Source organism: Antedon mediterranea, chromosome 10 (genome assembly GCF_964355755.1).
Source record: "Antedon mediterranea chromosome 10, ecAntMedi1.1, whole genome shotgun sequence".
NCBI classification, from domain to species: domain Eukaryota; kingdom Metazoa; phylum Echinodermata; class Crinoidea; order Comatulida; family Antedonidae; genus Antedon; species Antedon mediterranea.
The window spans coordinates 23218194-23232158 of record NC_092679.1 but is presented as its reverse complement, the minus strand read 5'-3'; the positions used below and the strand labels follow the sequence as shown (position 1 = coordinate 23232158).

The 13965-nt window shown below is 32.4% G+C and overlaps 1 protein-coding gene across 1 annotated transcript in view; it reads left to right on the top strand.

Moving 5' to 3' along the window:
- Positions 1 to 13965, top strand: part of LOC140061326 (WD repeat-containing protein 27-like) — a 62124-nt gene that overhangs the window by 1465 nt on the left and 46694 nt on the right. The window contains exons 4-17 of the mRNA XM_072107835.1: positions 164 to 288; positions 412 to 525; positions 848 to 899; positions 1300 to 1370; positions 1648 to 1762; positions 2010 to 2208; positions 2772 to 2875; positions 3032 to 3126; positions 3364 to 3548; positions 4098 to 4337; positions 4585 to 4691; positions 5087 to 5176; positions 5462 to 5616; positions 5856 to 5989. Coding sequence (XP_071963936.1) covers positions 164 to 288; positions 412 to 525; positions 848 to 899; positions 1300 to 1370; positions 1648 to 1762; positions 2010 to 2208; positions 2772 to 2875; positions 3032 to 3126; positions 3364 to 3548; positions 4098 to 4337; positions 4585 to 4691; positions 5087 to 5176; positions 5462 to 5616; positions 5856 to 5989 — 1786 coding nt within the window. The remainder of the gene's footprint in view (positions 1 to 163; positions 289 to 411; positions 526 to 847; positions 900 to 1299; positions 1371 to 1647; positions 1763 to 2009; positions 2209 to 2771; positions 2876 to 3031; positions 3127 to 3363; positions 3549 to 4097; positions 4338 to 4584; positions 4692 to 5086; positions 5177 to 5461; positions 5617 to 5855; positions 5990 to 13965) is intronic.

Here is a 13965-nt window from a genome sequence, read left to right as displayed (position 1 = left end):
AGCTTCTTTTTGAAATAAATGCTGTAAATGTAATTGCTATTCAATAATAGGATTTTTTAGACATTACCTCCCAAGTTCGCATATTTTTCGAGATGGGCTTCTTTTAAAAAAGTATAGTAGCCATAGTAGTGGTGAGTATTTATTTTTGGTGGGTTTTTTTCAGGTAGTCAAATTCGAGGTGTTGTGATCTTTTCTACACCAGGCTGTGTTGAACATCTTAATTTGAGTCCAGATGATTTATTGGTGGCAGTCTGTATTGATAAAGAGGTTCTCATTTTGTCATCTCAGGTTTGTTGAAATCTTTGCAATAAATAAATGTATTGTAGTCTTAAAGCTTTCCACTTGGTCGCAATATGAATTCACTCTCAGTAATTTTATCGGCATTATATATATATTATATTTCATACACAGTCTGAGCATCTGCACACAACATTGGAAGGGCACACTGCTAGAGTGACCAGTGCAGAGTTTTCACCACATCATGAGGCGATGGTATTGTCTGTATCGGAGGACAGGACATTTAAGGTAATGATTATCGTTTTTTCCAATTATGGTTGTAGATTTGCTAGGGTCGAATTTCTGCCTTGATAATTTTCCAAATTAATAACAATTTTACTGTATGCCTTTTCATATTTCTGCTACAAAAGGTCAAAGGTTGTGTAAATGTAGGTTGTATCATTTGGGTAATAATTTCAGGTAAAGCTCTTTCTACAAGTATTAAACTAGTTGGATAAAAAAGTGTGATGTGCTCAAATATGGTAGTGATATGCCCAAATATGGTAGTAATATGACATCATCATGTTCATATATGGGCAGTTAAGCAGTTAAAAATATATATATTTTTTAGGTTTGGGATATCAATAATAGTGTACTTGTATACCAGTCAACAATAATATCAGGTAAAAGTAAAAATATTTCTCTCTTAAACTTATTCCATTTTCCTTCTTGCAGAGTATATGGTTCAAAGAATTTCTCTTATTTATTTTGAATTACTGTTACCAACTGACCACTCTTCAACCTCAATATATTTAAAGATGCTTGATTGGCCATTTATGAAAAGGGATCGAAAAACGATTTGAAAATCCCAGTTCTAACAGACTGAGCTTAAATACAAAGTGCATTGCAAAAGGTTTAAGCCGTTTGTATAGTTGACTGATTTCTTTAAAACACTTCTTTTTGTTTGTAGGTTCTCCATTTCTGTGTCTTCACTGATTTCTTTAAAACTCTTCTTTTTGTTTGTAGGTTCTCCATTTCTGTGTCTTCACTGATTTCTTTAAAACACTTCTTTTTTGTTTGTAGGTTCTCCATTTCTGTGTCTAGCTTGGAATTATGAGAATGAACAAGTAGCAATAGGCTCAACTGATGGCCAGGTACTTCTTTTATAAAGTAATTTGTTTCACAGTAGAAAATGTCAAAACAATGATGAAAGCTACACACACTACCTATTTTGTTTCAGAATTTAACTTTTCTCACATTGTAGGAAAAAAATATTAGGCTTGCTTTAATATGCTACTCTCCCACATACTCATTGCGCAGGTATGGATCCATGGGGGTAGTGCTAGAGTCACACTGTCTTGCTTTTGACAGCTATAATAATCTTATATTTTCTTTCTACTATTTCATTGGTATGTTTTTGTTTTTTATTAGGTGCGTATATATGACATGAATGATTCTAGTGGGTTTCGTTTGTTACATCATATAGATGTAGCTAAACACTTACAGAAGGCACAAGTGTCAAGGCTTCATACAGACCAAGAACTTGGTAAATAATAATAGTTCATTCTTATATAGTGCATATAAGCAAGCATATAGCAACATTCAACTTGCAATGCATATAACAAAGTGCACTCATATATGACAACATTGGAGTAGTTTATTGAATATCATATGACCCACAATCCTCCAATCAAATGACCAGAATCTACTCCTGTGTGAAATAATGTTTGTTATTGCTTGTATAAGAAATAATAACATACAGTAGCACAATGCAACTTTTGTTTACTCTCCAGTAGAACCATCAACAATATCCAGTAAGCCATCTTGGAAAACACAACAGCCCACTGCAGACGACACCTATGATGAAGATGACCAGAGTGAGGCAGGAAACACTATACTGGGTCTTTTCTATCGGGTTAGGCCTACAAAGTCCCGGCCTAGAAGTGCTGCTAATCTTCCATCATTTCTCACACACAACAGTTCTGTTGTACAGTTGAGTAACATTATCATTTGCATATATTCATTGGCTCTTTTATGGTGTTCCCTCTTTCTGGCAGAGTTGAGTGTCCAAGCAAGGGTACTGAAATCCATAGCCATACAAACGGCTTAGGTTCACTGCTCAGATATGCACTAGAGGTCCAGTGTACACATAAACTTGTGCTCTTTAGAGAATCCAGTGCATTTTTTGAAAGAGTAGGGTGTACCTCGGGTGTACAGATCCATCTTGGCCCCCAGACGAATGATCACTATTTAGTGGCAGGTGTATGACAAAAAAAAAAACCCTTGGGGGAGAAGAAAGTTGTGCAATTCATTTTTCCCCCCACATTTATATCTCTTCAAAAGAACAAGTATTGGTTTGTGGATGGCACATGACTCCTCCGCAATCAATGTTGTTTTTAACCATTACAATTACATGCATTTATAAGTACTATAAATGGAATATCTATCATCTTGAGAGTTCTATACCAAAGACTTAATCACAACCGCTTGATTAATTAATTATTAAGGATCCTAACAATCATTTTTTTAATGTATTCAATCTATTCTTTTCATAGAGATCTATTAGAAGTGCCACCTGTATTGATTGTTGGAACAACTGCTTCGATTCTTATTATCAATGCCTACAGTTATGAGGTCACAAGGGTCATTGACCTTCAAGGTAACTTGATATACATACTATGTTTATTCTAGTGTGAAGTATTCTGTCCTTAAAATGGCAAAAAGTTAAAAAATCTGACAAATTTTGAAATCAGTTTATTACACGTCATATATTTAAATTTTAATTTAAATTTCAAATTTTCTTTCTTTATCACAGACTCACTTTCATCAGAACAAAATCTAGATACTCCAATGAAGAGTATATCATTGGTGGGAACCTACAGCTTCTCTGGGTCACATGATCAAGAAAAGGTTGGTGTAGAATTGTGGACCAGTGCAATTTATTTTTTTATGTATTTAAGGTCAAAGTTAAGCTGGAACTAAAAGTTCATTTATGACCATGCCTAAGACACATGATCTACACATATTGAAGCTTTGTGTGACAACCGATGATATACGCATTAGTGTCTTGTTGCTCTTGTGCCCTCTCTCTGGCACCTTTTCTGCCGAAAATAATATAAAAATATTGCTATTATTTATTTTCTCCAGATTTGGTGTTTGGTAGGCAGCATATTCCAAAGTGAAGCGCATGTGCTTTCAATTGATACCATCTTTGCTTCAACGACCTCGTCTCATGACCTAGCAATCGCCAAAGAAGTAACTGGTCTAGAGAATCTTGCAATCACCTCAGAAGCTGATTCAGTGCAGGTGGCAGATATAACAGTGTTATCAAGGTAGTATAGTAAAAACAAAAGTGTGAACTACATACATGGTAGCAGAAGTAAATTTGGAATTAAACAAAACAAGGCCAACAGCCATAAGTCGCGTTCTAAAATACATAGTGATACCGGACCGACAGACAGACCGACAGACCGACATAGTGAACTATAGAGTCGCGTCCACGCGACTAAAAATTTTCATGCTTGTCCAATGCAAAATGTTTTTTTCCTTTTAAAAAAGCCCTTTAAAGTAAATACGATATTGATATTATTTAAGTCTTATCTATTTATGTAATAATTTGTTGTTCCCTTTCCTTGTATATTTGCTATAGGTATAGTATGCCAAATTCACTGCCAAATTTCCACCGAAATGAAAAAAAAAAAAACAATATTTCCATTCACAAGATTTTCTACATAAACTAGTAGTTTGTCATAAGGCATCGGAATAGATTTGAACTAATGACCCTTGGATTGGTAGGCAGGCAGGCATCTTAACCATAAAACTACAACTTCATTTTCCGATACAAATACAGTAATATCCATGATTAACCTTCTTTTTTGAAGTACACCATTGTTGGACAGTTCACCGTTAAGATCGGAACTTATTCCAAAATCAAAGGCAGAAACAAAACCAAAGAAGAGTAGTGCTCAAAAGAAGTCATTGATTCCAGACAATCAATCACTCACATTCCATTCAAAGATAAAGTCATCTGGCTACTCACAAAAATCTAGGCAGGATATGTTTTCACCAAAAACCAACAAAATAAAAGGAAAGCCAACAGCAAAGGTTGGAAGTGGTGCAAAGTAAGTTTGTTTTACATATTAATTTCTTCTTATATTCTCTTTCTAACTAATTGTTGGTGGTTGATAGAGATATAAAATAGTTCCTTCTACCAGTTGTTTCTTCTTTAATTTGTCTTTTTGTCTGGTTTTTGATAGTATACCCATTCTGAAATTGAGGAATTTCTTGCCGTTAAATGTGTATAACGTAAAATAAATATAAAGTTATTAACATCATATTATAATTTAATCTGCATTGTTCTAACTTAAGGGCTCTACAAAAAGCATATCCTGTCAATGCTCCTCCACCAACAACATTGAAAGTAAAACAAAGTGTTGCTGAACAGCCTACTCCTATTCATCAAATAGCATTTTCAGGTGAGAATTTAAAAACAAAGAAAAGGTACAGTACAGTAGCAACAATGCTACAAAGAAAGCAGCAGCTACAATACATTACTGCAGCCACAGTGCAGTAGCACCAGAGCTACAAACGAAGCAGCAGCAGCCACAATACATTGCTGCAGCCACAGTGCAGTAACAACACTGATACAAACAATTCAGCAGTTACACTACATCGTTGCAGCTACAGTGCAGCAGCTGCTATACAGCTATAGCAGTAAACAAAGCAGGAGCCATAATGCTACAACAATAGTGACACAGACACTATAATGTATGCATAGACATACAATTGATACTTTGTATTAATGATTGTGAACTTAAAAGAGTATAGATTTCTTACAACTGTCCTTATATTATGATCTTTTTATTTTTAGGGGATGGCCAGCATTTAGCATGTGCTTTAGCGAACAAGTCTAGCATGGCGTTTAAAATGCCTTTGAGCAGTAAATGTATATCATTCACAGGTAAATATATACATATATATATCCAATCAGCAGACAGTACTGTTTCAATCTTATTAGACTTCGTCAGTGCAGCTCAGGTTTCGAAATGAAATGTACCACAGAACTGGCACAATATAATAGGCTGAACCAGGTATGCGGGACATGGTACACTGATTATGAACACAAAAAGTGCACAAACTCAACGAGCTGTATACATCTTTTTAGTAGTAAAATGTATCCACATTTTGTTGCCTCTCATCTAATTTTCATACAGGATATGTTTTCAAAACTTTACTTGATTTGTAGGTCATGACAGTTCTGTAAATTGTGTATCTTGGAGTCATGGCAACCAATATCTGCTAACAGGATCAAATGATAAAACAGTTAAATTGTGGACAAAATCATCTTCTGAACCAATTTTAACATTTCAAAATATCAATGAAAAACAGAAAGTTGACAAGGTTGGTACAATCAGAAATTAAATTTGTCTCCCTATTCAGTTATTTTCAAATGTTTATTGTGTTCCGATTTAGCTGAATAGGCAGTGCTCATGGTGTTGCGAGATCTACAATTATTTTCTGTGGTTGAATGTATGTATGAGAGACTTTATTTTGGTTCAAAAGATCCCAACGTTTCTACTTGGGCGACCATGATGCTTTGAGTAATTCTTTGAAAACTTTTTTGTTTATTACATTCTTAGGCCAAGTCTGTCTTTAGCAGTGCCATCAAGCATTCTCAGTTTTACTACATGGATAAGTTTATCATCATATCATGTGATAAGGCGTTTTATTTATACAAGTATCTCATCGATACCAGTGTAGATGACATCAAAAGGTAATTACTATAATTAAGGTTCATTAATAGTAACGTGATAAGTGTTCTGTATTATAGCAATGTATAGTAGTGAGCAATAAATTGTGTTTATTGAAACTGGAATATCTGGTTGGCCAACAGGTTTATCCATTTCCAATGTAAGTAACACTGCAATTGTCAAACTGGAATATCTGGTTGGCCAACAGGTTTATCCATTTCCAATGTAAGTAACACTGCAATTGTCAAACTGGAATATCTGGTTGGCCAACATGTTTATCCATTTCCAATGTAAGTAACACTGCAATTGTCAAACTGGAATATCTGGTTGGCCAACAGGTTTATCCATTTCCAATGTAAGTAACACTGCAATTGTCAAACTGGAATATCTGGTTGGCCAACAGGTTCATCCATTTCCAATGTAAGTAACACTGCAATTGTCAAACTGGAATATCTGGTTGGCCAACAGGTTCATCCATTTCCAATGTAAGTAACACTGCAATTGCCAAACTGGAATATCTGGTTGGCCAACAGGTTCATCCATTTCCAATGTAAGTAACACTGCAATTGTCAAACTGGAATATCTGGTTGGCCAACAGGTTTATCCATTTCCAATGTAAGTAACACTGCAATTGTCAAACTGGAATATCTGGTTGGCCAACAGGTTCATCCATTTCCAATGTAAGTAACACTGCAATTGCCAAACTGGATTATCTGGTTGGCCAATAAGTTCATCCATTTCCAATGTAAGTAACACTGCAATTGTCAAACTTTTTCAGAAAACTTTAAAAATGACATAGCTACGCACACATTTTCTACAGACTATTGCTGCTGGTATACTTCAGTTCTCTAATCTTATTGGTTAATTTAGATAAACTACTGTCTGAATGTAAACTTCAAAAACATATTTGCTGCCCTCTTTGTAAGTATAGAAAGCAAGACATAAGCAAAGAATAAACTTTAGGTTGCTCTATTTATACAGGTCGCCCTCTCTAGTACTGTTGGTTTTTTTTTTACAGGTATGTGTGTTTCTTTACTCCATGGTTTTCCCTTTTACTACAGATGAATCAACAGTTCTTTTAACGTGATTTTGTTTATAGACCATTGACAGAAGTTGACAATGCAAGCGCTATAGATATTGTAAATAATATTGTAGAACCTAAGGTACTCTTATAGTCTTGATATTTAGGGGTGTCGTCTGAATAGTTGTGGACCATAATATGTAGTATGCACTACTGGCTGCCATGGGTTTTGAGAACTTAATCCAAATTTTCTCAGTTTCCCATTAAGCTTTAAGGGATTATAATTATCATCCTTATTTATTTCATAAGAAAGTTTCCCCTTAAAATGTTCCGGCACGGTCCCGGTCCAGCGCCGAAAACTCAAATCAAACGTCAATGCTTCATTTTCATGCATATCAATTGCCATTGAAACGTAACATTGACAATTTCTGGAAAATGTGATAGGACATACAGTATATGCACAAGTAAAAAGTCCTTGCCAAATTTATGATAGAATTTTCACTATCTGTACTAAGTAACCTAATTTTGTAATTTTAGTTTTACATCTTCAGTTGATGATGAAGCCACTCTGCAAGGTTTAAGGTTCTAAGCTAAGTGTAAACCCAAAACCTACCTTAGGCCAAACTTAAGCCAAATTTGATCAGCAATTGTTTGTTGTTTAAACACTTGAGCAGATCTTCTGTTTAAATAATTTAAGTCCGTCACTGCACGCAGGTCTGTGACTTTTATTTTTTGCAAGACCGATTTTTGTTGACCTAATTTTATTTACCACATGTTTTTACATTGTTCCTTTGCTCATTACAAAGCCAATTAAATTGTATTTTACATCAGGTAATTTTCTAAGCTGGGTTTAATAAGTCCCAGGTTAGTAGCCTAAGCTAGTATGTCACCACTGTGACCAGTATACAGAGAGCTAACTTCCTGTGTTCTACGTCGTCTTGTACGCACTCAACCTAATTTCCTTTTTATGTCTTTTTATTAAAGCACCATTTAAATTTTTCTGTGAATAAAAAAAAAAAAAAACTTAAAGTGTGAAAAGTAATCAAAACTAAAAAAAAATTACTTGAATTGTAATTATTATTCTTAAGATATTCTATTCTTTAATAAAAATAGAATATTTTAGTTACAATAAATAATAAGTACGATTTAAGTAAATCAGTTTTTTTAAATAATTATTGTTTTTGAAGATAGGTTAAATTTAATAAACACTTCTGAAGCCAATGAAATCGCCTTAAAATTGCTATTCAACAAAAACATTTTTTTAAAAGTTATTTTTTCAGGGTCTTAAGTCTTTAACTGCATGGAGATAATTTAAAAGCTAGAGTGTAAATAGTGAGGTATAGGTTTTTACACAAGTGTTACACATGTTTAAATTTCTAGTCTTTATGTTAATAATAATCTACCTTTCTTATAAACAAAATGTTTTTTTAATATTAGTCATAACATAGAAATTACACAACGTTTTGTAAATTAAAATACAAAGTTAATTCATTGTAATTCAAAACACTTTTATTAAAACACTGCTCAATTATAGATATCAACATACATTATACTTCGATTTAAAATATTAATTATTATCCACAATATTTGTTATTAAATAATTATGTTCTGTGCTTTTTAAAGCCGGTTACCATGCTGACTTTCCTAATTGAATTTTTTCAGGGAGCACTGGAGGGAACCAAGGAAATACATTCATTCATTTTAATGTACTTTCGTTTTTTGGTTTTATTTTTCAATTTATAATTGTTCTCCCATTTGAACCGTTAGCAGTACTGGTGTGGATTAACAGACGTATATTTTCTGCAATTTCGTTTTCTTTTGATTCTTGGTTTTATTAAATGATTAGCCTTCCTCCATGGTAATCTATAAGGTTGTGAATGGTCTATTTTCAATATTCTGCTATTTGTTCCCGAGTGTAAGAAAAGTAGTCCCTTTAGTTGAGTAGTTTATGAGTAATCTGTTGTTAATGTTTATTGCATATTTTGTTTATATTCTCAATTGTGTGCTTTAATGAATTTGCGGTGCTTCATCCCAAGGTGAATTCTGCGGTCGGTTTTATCCTGTTGTCATAATACAAGAAAAGGTAGTTCCCCAGCGATAGTTGTGAAGGCGGACGTCCTTTTGAACGTGTATGATTGCTTGATTTTATGTGCTAAATGTTTTTATTTTTCTGTTTTGCCAGGTTTTTTGTATGTTTGCTCCCATGGTGAACTTTGTTGTTCCTATCCTGTTATTGATCCAAACAGTGTAAGAAATATAGTCCCTAAAGTAGTTGTTTGTAAAGGTAGACGTACTATTAAATTCTGACAGCTAACCTTTGATGTGTTGACATTTTACATGTTTTAATTGTCAGTTTGTGCAAGTTTGCATTTCTAGTCATGTCTTATGTGAGTTTATCCTTATTGATTTCAGATGCGAGTGTAAGAAAAATAGTCCCTAAAGTAGTTGTTTCTGAAGGTTTCTGTACTTTTGTTAATACTGAAATAAAGAATTAAACACATTAACATGAATCATTTCATTTGTCTAATTTGTATTTCTCAGTTTTCATAGGTCACTTTTGCTCCCTAATGTTCTCGTAAGCATGATTCATGTTTGCATATCGTCCTATTTTTTCTATTCATACTGTAGTCCCTAATTTAATATTGTAACTGAGGTGTGTATTGTTGGGATAAAATTCAATTTGGCTCTGTTTAAATGAAAAATGATATCAAGTCAAAGTCAGATCAAATGTGACATTTATTTCTCTTCATAATTTTCATAATAATCATGAGATGTCGTTTCAATTTGTTGATAAGGCACTTTGATGAGAAGTTTTGGATCAGTGACTTGAATATTATGTTTAAAGAAAAGTAAATAAATGAATGGTTTTCACTCCCAAGTTTTTCTTTCACTAAGGTATGATATTGATAAAAAAAAAAATTTTCTAATGGCATGTCTAATGGCTATTTTAACCAGAAACATGTTAACAAAATGGAATAGAAGAAGCTTTTTTATGGCTGCTCTAAAAAATCATGAGAACAAATTATATTTGTATTAGTTAACTAGTATATCATCCTTTTGCATAATTGCTTTAAATTGTTACCATGTTTGAATGTACTTCCATAAACCATCAATAATTGACAATATCACGAAGTGTCTGCCGTAAACTAACAACATATTGCAATTCTACCTTAAACGCATGGCCTCGTCTTTGGACGATTTCCACTAAGTCTTTACCAGTTTCTTCCAATTATCGGAAAAGCTGCTTGATGTACGTCCAGCGGTATTTCTCGTTTATCAACGTCGAAAACAGGGTACGATAACCTCAGATTATAGATTTATAATTATGACTCATTTTGATATGTTTGTATATGCAATAATGTGTCACTTGAATGGGTTGATTCCATTTTTTAAAACATTTATTAAAATTAGTTCAGAAGTTCATTGTGGGGTATTCCATTTTTTTAATTAATAAAACTTGCCAAATTCATAACTTTAAATTCATAAATGGTAATAACAGGATACTGCTTTACTTGTCTTGGTATCACAGTACAGTATATTCGGTTTTTTTTAAAATAATTAATTTTGCTTTTAAAATTGATATCAGAGTCAGTTAAACCAAGTTCAATCATTCTATTTTTTTCAAATGTTTCTTACTCTAATCTATTTTGAAAAAGTGAATGCACATATGTGGCACACAATTCCACTAAAACCCCTTTTACAAGACTATACAGGTACATTGCATTCCACTAAAGCCCTTTTACAAGACTATACAGGTACATTGCATTCCACTAAAGCCCTTTTACAAGACTATGCAGGTACATTGCATTCCACTAAAGCCCTTTTACAAGACTTGTTGCATATTATTAAGTCTTGTGTTTAGTAGATTTGTATGTCTATTGCATTTATTTAACTTAGCTTCTTTTATTGTATAAATCAGGAACAGATCCAGCATTATAGATTAGGGAATGGGAGGGCTAAATATTTTATATGATAAAAACGATTCATCAGGTTGCAGAAAACTAAAAATAGTCATTATTTTATTTTTAAAAGACATGGCTGTTATATTTAAATTGACGTCTGTTTAGCCCCGCCTAAATCAACACCTGCAAATAATTAATTTTTATTATGAGTTGAATTTACCTATGTATGTTATAAATATAGGTTATCCAGATTCTAACATTAACCTTGGTAAAAACTGCTGATACATGTATACAACTAGACACATTCATTAGTACAGCAATTAATTGGAAAATAAAGCAAGACTTTAATGCCTTGTATTGGCATATCTTCAATTTTAAATGTCTGATATAAGTATGTTAAAATATGAATTACTGATTATCAATGCTAAAATCAAGTTAATAACTTTTAAAGTGAATTTTTGGCTTCAAATGTTGAAGTACTTCCCACAATCAATTGGACTATATTGCTTGAATGATGACAAGTAATAACTGGTGATTTATGATTGAGGAATTCATGTCTGTTGGTTTTGATAAGACACCATTAGTATGTTGTTACTGTAGATGACTTTTTTTGTTGTACTTTGTGCAAATACTTGCCCATGCTCAGTACTAACATTGTTCACATACATATTGCATTATCAGGCGTTGGATCTTTAGTAACAATTTGTCCAGATATTTAGATAACGCTAGTTGCCTGAATCAAGTTTGCAAAGTGACCCATTTGCTTATTAAAGTAGCTTTGACCATTTTAGTTTATTTTGAAACATTATTGACCCAATTGCTTAGTATGAACCTCATTTGGTGCACCTCCTGTTAATACTAGACACTTTACAGAACCTTAGAGTGGTTGCTTAATTGAGGTTTAACTGTGTAGTGTTTGGTCAATTAAATATTTTTTTAAATTTTGCCGTGATAGTCACATACAACATTAACATTATGTCCGGTATGTTGTACAATCCTGTAGATAATGACTTCCAATATCCGGTTTGGCATCACTTGCCTGTCCACACTAGATTGATATCTAGTTTTCCCTAATGAATGTTGTAAGGGCCATGTACATCTGGAAGAGAAAATTAATGCATTTATGTAATTGATTTAACAAAGAGTTTATGGTAATATTTGGACCAAAAAAAAGGACATGCTATTTAGGTCGGGTTTTAAAATGTAGTTTAAAGCTTTCTTATAATTTTAATAATAATTACCTCACAACCCATTCCCTGTGGGCAGTTAAAATGTACTGTAACCTTCCCAGTATAATTCCTGTCATTTAGATACCCAATAATTATGTCACAACCCACTCCCAGGGAGTAGTTCAAGTTTACCGTAACCTTTTTGTTGCAATTCCGGTTATTTTGGTACCAACATTTTAACTTTACCAATTTTCTCTCTAATATTATAACGAATGCTTCCCTGAGATGACGGTCTGTCTGTCAGTTTGTGCAGCACTTTAATGAATGCAGTATACTTGACAATTGTTGGTGATTCACCTAAAACACCTCATGGGTATTAAGTCATAACTTTTTTTTGGATTTTTTGTGTTTTGTATTTCTGGACCTGTTTTTATTATGACGCTGATTTTTTTCTTTCTTAAGTCGAAAATAAACGTCACAACGCTCTAATCATAGGCGGCTGGCCACAGCGACAATCATTTTAAGTGAGTCGTTGACGTACCTCCTTTCTTTGACATTGGCCTATACAGTCTGTGTCCGAAAGTAACAACATCTGCAATGTCATTCAATAGAAATTGTCCATAATTTTTTTTTGTAAACAGAAATATTACAACAGGAACAGTTTATTAAGAGCTTAAAGGTAAACTTTAAAATACATTTGTTTTGTTTCTTTTTAGTAAATTATATAACACTTTTCTTTAACAACCCATATTTTAACAATTTCTTTGGCAAAAGTGTGAATTTTTAATGTATACTGAATTAAAAATATTAATAGTAAAAAAAAATGTGATATATTTGTATGTACTATACATCTCATATATTTCATAAAAGTTAAAAAAAGAAATACTACAGTATATTATTTGGATTATTTTGCTTTATTACAAGTCAGATATCATGATTGTTTCTCAATTTTTTTCACTTTTGCATGTTTAAGTTTATGATTGCGATACCTGTAAACTACTGATACTGTATTATAACTAACTAACTACTATAAAAAAGAATATAATATTGAATAAATAATTGTTTGCTACAGATACTAGTCCCAAGGCCTTATGCATTCTGCTTTCATTTCTCTATTTCCCCCTTTTTTTTTATATATATATTTTGAATTTATAATATTTGTACATTACTTTTTAAGTAAGTATAGGCCTTCAATAGGTGTACTCAAGAATATTTTGGTTATCCTTTTTAAACTTTATTTTTCTTCACTCATTTTGACCGTTTTCTTTAAAACTTTCCATGTTGTGCCTTCAAAACTTAATTTGCATAATTAAATACAGGTGGATCTGTAAATTATCACCTGCTTTCTTGGCACTTTCTTCACATTGTTAATTAAAATGTTACAGTTTATAGTCTACTTTATTGATAACATTAGGTGTAATTTAAAGAACTGTTATCAATTTGCATGTGTTCCGGATTGTTAATTAAAACATAATATTTGCATGTTATAGATTATGCAAATTAAATCATTATGCAAACAATTAAACAGTCATGTATTATTATTGAAACATGAATCTGCATGTTTAGATTTGTTTTTGTAGAATTTCTATTTCTTTGAGACAAAATGAAAAATCTATTTATAAGAATATAAAACTTTCCATGTTGTTCTTTAAAAACATAATTTTGCATAATTAAATACAGGTGGGCATTGAATTATCACCTGCTTTCTTGGCACTTATCATATTGTGGTTAATGTTACAGTTTGTATTCAACTTTATAGATAACATTAGAAATAATTTGAAGAACAATGTTGTCAATTTGTTATACAGCACATGTTGTGTTCTGTATCTAATATATACAAATATATGCTAATATATGCAAATTCAACCATTATGTATTATTGTTGAAACATAAATGTGCATGTTTTA